Source organism: Loxodonta africana, unplaced genomic scaffold (assembly GCF_030014295.1).
Source record: "Loxodonta africana isolate mLoxAfr1 unplaced genomic scaffold, mLoxAfr1.hap2 scaffold_55, whole genome shotgun sequence".
Classification (NCBI taxonomy): Eukaryota; Metazoa; Chordata; class Mammalia; order Proboscidea; family Elephantidae; genus Loxodonta; species Loxodonta africana.
This window is the reverse complement of record NW_026975272.1, coordinates 1,146,641-1,154,766: the sequence shown is the minus strand read 5'-3', so window position 1 is coordinate 1,154,766 and position 8,126 is coordinate 1,146,641. Positions and strand designations below refer to the sequence as shown.

The 8,126-nt window shown below is 34.6% G+C and overlaps 1 protein-coding gene across 1 annotated transcript; it reads right to left on the bottom strand.

The window, feature by feature from the left end:
* Positions 1 to 1,406: 1,406 nt before the first annotated feature.
* On the bottom strand, positions 1,407 to 7,808 carry LOC100656756 (olfactory receptor 4A5-like). Its single transcript, XM_023542375.2, has one exon. The coding sequence runs from the start codon at positions 3,878 to 3,880 to the stop codon at positions 2,936 to 2,938; it is 945 nt and encodes a 314-aa protein (XP_023398143.1). The 5' UTR covers positions 3,881 to 7,808; the 3' UTR covers positions 1,407 to 2,935.
* Positions 7,809 to 8,126: the final 318 nt, after the last annotated feature.

The window sequence follows — 8,126 nt, the reverse complement described above, 5'->3', positions numbered from 1 at the left end:
CAATTTCTACAAGTACAATTCAGTTACATTGATTATATTCCTTGAGTCGTGCAACCATACTCATCTTCCTTTTGTGAGTTGTTCCTCCACAATTAACATAAACTCATTATCCCCTAAGGTAGGCCATAATCTTTACAGGAGCAGATTGCCAGGTCTTTCCCCTGCAGAGCCAGTGGATGGGTTCTAACCATCAACCTGCCATTTAGCAGCCTGGTGCTTACATGTTGCAGTACGAGGGCTCCTTCTTTAGTAAGGAGTAATAAACCAAAACCAAAACAAAAACATTGCCATCAAGTCAATTCCAACTCATAGTGACCCCATAAGACAGAGTAGAACTGCCCTGTAGTGTTTTCAAGGCTATAACCTTTACAGAAGCAGACTGCTACATCTTTCTCCTGTCCATTCATCTTCTTTTGAGGCTTCCTCAAAATTTTGAGCTTGGTATGTTTGGAAACCCTAGTGGCCACAGAAGAAATGTGTCTACTAATGAACACACTCATTGTTTCATTACATTTACATGGAATTTGAGGCTCCTATGCTGAGGAAAGAGGCAGGAAGAATAGATTACTGATGCCGTGTTTAGCTACAAAAATAAAATATTCAGAAGACTAAAACTGGATGATAAAAATTCAAAATACTGAAACCTTTAGAAGACAATATGAAATATTTTCCTGTCCCTATAATAGAGGATAGAGCCCTGGTGGTACAGTAGTTAAGAGTTAGGCTGCTATCCAAAAGCTCGGCCATTCAAATCCACCAGCTGCTCCTCGGAAACCATATGGGGCAGTTCTACTCTCTCCTATAGGTCTCTATGAGTCAGAATCGACTTGACAGCAACGAGTTTTGGTTTTAGAAGAGCTAACCAAACAACACATAAAGACTGAGAAATTTAACTACATTAAGAAGTTACTATTTTTCAAATGAAATCTTAAAAGCGTAAAAAGAAAAACCACAAACAGGGAAACGATTTTTTAATATCTATAAACGAAAAATAAAAAATTAGTACACAAGGTACATACATAATTTAGTAATGGAAAAACAATCCAGTAGAAAAACTGACAAAAGACATAGATATACATCTCATAGAAGAGGGGAAAAGTGATGTCTAATAAACATAGGAAAATACACTCAACTTCAATAGAAATAAGAAATGCAAATTAAAACCACAGTGAAATCACAGTTTTATACCCATCGAATGACCAAAATATCAAGCATCTACAACATCTGGTGTTGGTAAGTATATAGAGTAGTGAAACTATTCAACTCTGCTGGCAGGAATATAACTGATGATAGCACTTAAGGAAAAAATTGCAACCAGCTTTAAAAGTGAACGTGTAAATACCCTATTTAACACAAAATAATTTCTTTTAGAATGTCCACAGTGACACTGCATATGATAACAAAAACTCGAAATGATCCGTATGAACACTGACTAGAGAATCGTACATAACCTGTGGCATATTCAAACAATGAAATCATATGCAGCAGGAAAAACATAATCAAATCTTAGAAAGTTAACATTGAGTGACAAAAGTTAAGATTCAGAAAACTATGGGCAACATAAAGTAATTTTGTAAAAAGTAAGGAATAAGAAAGTCTAAACAATACACTTTAAGGATACATGCATATATAGTTAAACTATTTTTAACTGTGATTAAAAAATTACGATTGGGATTACTTCTGAGGAGAGGGGGAGGAATGGCATCAGAGAAGTGTAATCAGGGAGTTTCAATGATATCAGTAATATTCTAGGTAGGCGGCTACAAACTTATAAATAATTGCATATGTTGTTGGATATACCTGAAAAATTGCACACTAAAACTTAAAAATAAGAAAAGTTCTAAAATCTGTCCTTTAGTTAGAAAAGTAAACACTTGTTTAGCATAGATAATGTTCCATAATTACACTGAGAACATTCTTTCTGCTTTCTGGCTTTGGGATGTTCCTGCTTGGGCTGTAGACTGAGAAGAACTTATTTTTTTGCATAAGAAGCAAAATTTTCTTTTTGCCAAAACAAATCATGACTAAGCCTACATGTAAAAAGAGTTTACATTTAAAGTTTACACTACAATTTTTAGGGAACATGCTGCTTATGCCAAATAACATGTTACTTTATATATTTTCAAGTTCGAGACAAAATCGGAAGCTCTACCTACTCATTTCAGAATTGTAAAAAAATGCACATGATAACTAGTGAGGAAAATATAAAATATGTTTATAACTTAGATTAATGTGATTTTCAAATCCAGGATGAAATAGTATCTTTCCTCTAATCAAGAACTAGAATGAGTTTTCTTCATCAACCACATCCCATCTATCAAAATTGCTAGCTAATGGTGTCTCAAACCAAACATAATATCACGTCCCTCTTAAATATATAGAATTGCAAATGCATAGACATTGCCCAGAGAAACAGAAGTAATCTTAAACACAAAATGCATAGTGGAGCTAAAAAAAAAAAAAGAAAGAAAGAAGCTGTTGTGCTAATAGAATAATGAACAGTAAAATTTTAAAATCACACCCTTGGCCTCAAAAATTTGCTCTAAGGATTAGTCAAATTGTTTTCTCATGAATTTGGATGATAGAAAATTTTCAGAAAGTAACTTGATTTATGTTTTTTTTTTTAAAGAGGGAAAAACAGAAGAATTTCTTCTAAGTCCTGTTTCGGCGTATACTGAGAAAAATAAAATTACAATATAAGCTTGGTTTTATTTTTATTTATAACAGGAAAAAACCCTGTGCCTTTTATCTGGCCTCCAGAATGTCTCTATTTGTTAGGTTAATTCTAACCTGGAAAAATAATTTATTCAACTTTTTTTTATGCCTTTGCATCAATAAAGAGTAGGATTCCTAGAGGATCCATTGAATTGACTTAATCATTCATTGTGATAATTAACTGCCTATTTGTTACTTTAAAAATTTAGCAAATATATTTTCAGTGTGGACACATTCTTATTCTACTTTTGGTTAACTTTCTACCCCAGATTTTTTCCATAGCATTTTTCATCTCAGAATTTCTCAAGGTGTAAACCAGAGGATTCAACATGGGAGTGATAACTGTAAAAACCACAGTCATAGATTTATCAATGGCAAAGTTGGAAACAGGTCTAACATACAAGAAAATACAAGGCACAAAAAAGAGGACAACCACTGTGATGTGGGAGCTGCAGGTAGACAGGGCTTTGTGCCTCCTTTCCTGATTGAGAGTCTTCAGGGAGCTTAGAATGACCCCATAGGAGATTAGCAGAAGGATAAAAATTACCATACAGATGGCTCCACCATTGGCAACAACAGTGAGACCTATAAAATAGGTGTCAGTACAAGCAAGTTCCAATAATGGGTACATGTCACAGATGAAGTGATCCATGACATTGGGGCCACAGAATGGGAGGCTGTACACAAAGAGAAGTTGAACCACAGAGTGTAAAAAAACTCCAACCCAGGCCACCACCAGCAACAGAATGCAAACCTGTCGATTCATGATGGTCAAGTAGTGCAGTGGCTTACAGATGGCCACATAGCAGTCATAGGCCATTACCACCAGAAGAAAGACCTCAGCACCACCAAATAAGTGTCCTATAAAGAGCTGGCCCATGCAAGCTGAGAAGGAAATTGTCTTTTTATCATAGAGTAAGTCTACAATTATTTTAGGGGAATTGGCAGTGGAATAAACAGCATCCATGAGTGACAGATAGGCAAAGAAGAAGTACATGGGGGAGTCCAGGGAGGGGCTAACAATAACAGTCATGAAAATGAGCAGGTTACCCACCACTGTCACAATGTAGATGAGCAAAACCACGACAAATAATGCTTTTTGGCCCTCAGGATCCTGAGTGAGTCCCAGGAGGACAAATTCTGTTACATTGTTACTGTGTCCCATTTACTCTTCTACAAGACCTGTTTCAGAGATGAGAGCTCAGGAGAATAAGACCTGTAATAAAATCATGAACACCACTATGAAAGGGTCCATTGTGTCATGGAGCACTTCTTCACTATTCTACGGTGGCTTATCCATAATAAACATTTAGAAATATCTACTGAGTTTCTCTTCCAAAGATCCCAACATGTCTTCCCTTAACAAATCTACTTCTTCTCAAATGACCGGATTGGGCCTATGAATAATAGGTTCTATCTCTAAATCATAGTGGATCTTCTACAGAGAAGATCAGTCCAAGGCCTAACAAACTTTCATTCATTTAATATCCTTTTTTAAAACATGACAGTGCTTGGTACAGAGGTCAGCAATGACAAAGAGGGAAAGGATTTCTGCTATCAAGAAACTTATCCTCTGGTGGTGAAGATAAACTCTAAATGAATTCACATATGGTCCGTACTTAGAGTTGGTAATATTTGTCGTGAGTACATTTACAATATGATCTATACAGCACCAAAAATAACCCCTTTTCAGGAATATCTCACTAAGTATTACAACATTCTACTATTAGAAGTTCGGTCTTTCCTATCTCAAAGGTTGTCCAGTCTTTATGAATCTTTAAATCTGGAAAGCTGGACTTCGAAGTGTATCAGGCAACTACAAAATTATTTAGCACATTATTCCCTGTAGCAATTACTTGGACATAGATTGTCTTTCTCTTCTTAACTTTCACAATGCTTTCCATTTCCTCTGTGCTTATCCCACAACTCTTAACACAAATCTCTACCCTATTAACATAGAGCCAGTACTTTTAGTTGGTAGCATTTGTGGTGAGTACCCTTACAGTATGATCTGTATTTTCAGAAAATATTTTTGAACTGAAGTTAACTGACACATAACAAACACCAACTAGTACATTAGCAGCCAGTATTTTCAAATCAATTGGGGGTGAGCTGGGTAGCCGTGGGGAAGAAAATAGACACTGCAAAGAGTGGTAGAGGGCAACGGAACAGGGTTTTATACATAATGCTTCTTAGGCACTAGGAGTGGTCAAAATTAGAACTTCAATGCCCAGATTCCCAAAAGGAACATGCTCAAAGGGAGAGTCCAAACTCAGTATAAGAAGGTATGAGGTTTAGTCATTTTTTAAATTTAGTCACAAGTCTGTCTCAATTTACTCATTGGAAAATAAAAGGATTAAACTAGAAGATCTCAGACTCCTTCCCAATCCGACTATCTGTGATACTATCAGTGAAACTCCTACTTATTTTATTCTGCTGAATATTTCTATTTATGTATTTAAACAACAGTCTCCAAGTTTATCACTGTTACTTTAAAAATGCTAGCCGGTGTTGTGATTTGATCATTACAGTGACCAAATAACGGTTAAGATTCCTCATTCAGTGTGTACCTATTTCAGGCCAGAATAACCTTGGAGATCCCAGTAGCGTTCTACTGGGAACCTAATAAAGAATCAATAAACAAGAGCTTTTATTTTCGTTCTTGAGCGTTTCACAATGGGCATTGGATCAGAATAAATCATCTGGACCTTTGCCAATTTAGTAATAAGTGTATTACTTAGAATAATATATATATTTAACTCACAAACACTCATTTTTGGACATGGTATAAAACTGTACTTTGTAAGAATTACCTATTTTGCTGTATATGTGTAGTAATATCTACATGTCATGGTAAGTATATTGATGAAAGTTAAGCAGAAAAAAAAGAAAAAATTGTACCCATGCATCAGATGGATACCTAAAGACTAGAATATGAAAGAAAAGAAGAATCAAATCAGGAAGCGAGAAATTATATTTAAGAAATTAATATATACAAATAATAAGGATATTAATATGTTGAGTATAGTATTCTTAAGAAATCTTCTTCAGAAAGATTTCTTCTAGTGAAAGAGTGCTGGAAGGCCAACCTCTGAGGCTTCCTGAACTTACTCGGGAGGCTTCCTGGAAAGCCATTACAAATAAACACAGAGCCCATCCTAGAAAACAAAGAAAAGCAAATGAAAGGAAAGGAAGGGGAAAAGGGAGCAGAGAGGAAAAGATAAAAGAGGAGAGAAGATGGGAGGAAAGGAGGAGAGGAGAGAAAGGAAGGGAAGGAAAAGAAAATTGAAAAGGAAAAAAAAAAAAAACATTGATTCCTCAGAGTCCCTAGCTCTTCTGGTTAAAGACAAACTCAAATAAGACAGAATAGTACATATATAGATACAAACAGAAACTTCAGGACTATTCATTTTTGGAGAAAATTGCTGAATTACTAAACCTCAAATGCAGACAAGCTGATTTCATTTATAGTGATTTGGTTGGAGGGAGAGAACATGTGCAGAAGAATTTTGAGCTGTCTTTTAGACAGCAGCTGTAATGAGCACTCTATATGTCCAAGTGATTCAGGAGTTCTATCATTTTTGAAGCTGTAGATTGATAAAGGCACAACTTTTATAAATAATGGTAAAGATAGTTTACATCTAATAATTTTTAACTACATATTTGCTGCAAAGTCTAGTGCCCTTAATCTTATTAATAATCAATGTTGGATTCCACTGAAATAAATATTTTATTGGCCAGCTAAATTATTTCCATGTAAAAAAAAAATGAGTACATAAAGTATCTGCTATAGTTTCAGTCCTCAAATATTTGATACTATGAACACAAAAAGAATTACTAGGCTTTCAACTTAAACCACTAAGTTAACACCTTTCTAGAAAAAAAATCATTTGGCTTATTTTTATAAGGGCATGGCTTTTTAAGAATAGAAATTAAAATACCATTGTAACAAAAGTAACTTCTATAGTATATTACGATTATGGTTTTATAACTGTAAGTGGCAGTAAACAAGGTGCTTCCTGATTGCCGGTTTCTTTTGTATAAATACTAATAATGTTGTTGTCATAATTTTCAAAATTTCACACATAAAAGCACATATGAAGCTTCCAGACATACCAGGCATTTGTTCTTTACACCCTGATATGCTTGATAAAATACATAGTTTTAAATTCTCTAGTTCAAATACAGAAACTTGGCGGTGCAGCGGTTAAGAGCTTGGCTATTAACCAAAAGGTCAACAGTTTGAATCCACCAGCAGCTCCCTGGAAACCCTATGGGGTAGTTGGAATTCCCTGGACTCAAAGGCAATGAGATAGTTTTTTTTTATTTAGTTCAAATATATCTATAAATCTATAGATAAATCTATATTAACATATCAAGTATCCTATGAACCAAGATTATAAAATCTACTGACTTCCTTGTAATGCATAACATGCTTCTTCTGTAATTTGGCAAATGAACAGTAAACATCTATCAGGCTAAAATGCTTAAGCCAAATAGACTATGTAAAAAAAAAAATGTAGTTCTGGTTAATTTCTGTGTTTCTCTTGCTTAATTGTACAAATTCAGAATTAATCTAGTGACATATATTTAAGACATTAGCTATTATTTCAATATATCATGTAAAATTTTAATGCATATCCTCTTTCAGATGTTTCAAAAACTCACCTCTTGGGTCTTGTCCTTGGTCCTGAAAATCAGGGCTTCTTTCATTGAGAGTAATTGTAGATACCTTATGTATTTTTTTTTTTATCTGAAATCACAGAACACATGACAATGTATACTGAGCAGTGAGTCCAGAAATAGTTCCAAGTGGTTACACTTTTCATACTTCCACACAATCTGCCCATCATATCTTTTTTTTGCAGGTAAGTGAGGAAGTATATATGTATCCAAACTGGATGCCTGGAATATGAAGGCATTTAAAAATAATGTCAATTTCTACAGTACAAAGATAAATAGTTGAATGTTCGCACCTGTTGGAAAAATGTGTTTGAAGAACAATGAAGATGCTATGTTTGTATGACTATGTAAAAACGGGGTAAATTAATGGAAATTAACCTGGCCAGACCTGGTATATAATGACAGAAAAAAAAAAAAAAAAAAAACACTGAAATCAGTTATTTGAATTTTTCTCTTTTTAATCAATTGCAATGAATCAACAAAAGCACTTTACTTTGATTGAGGATTTAGGGTAATACTCATGTCCCTAGCCATTAATTCTGTACCTAATACTGCAAATGCTGGGATTTAACTTCCCAGAACAGCCAATGGCAGAGCTTTCTCATAGAAAGGAGCAGAACTATTCAGCAATTTAGCCATTCAAAAAGCATATCCAAAGACTATTTCTTTCCTCATTAGAAGGATGTCCCTACCTCTCTCCAATCTCACTCTAGAAAATTATGACCTTC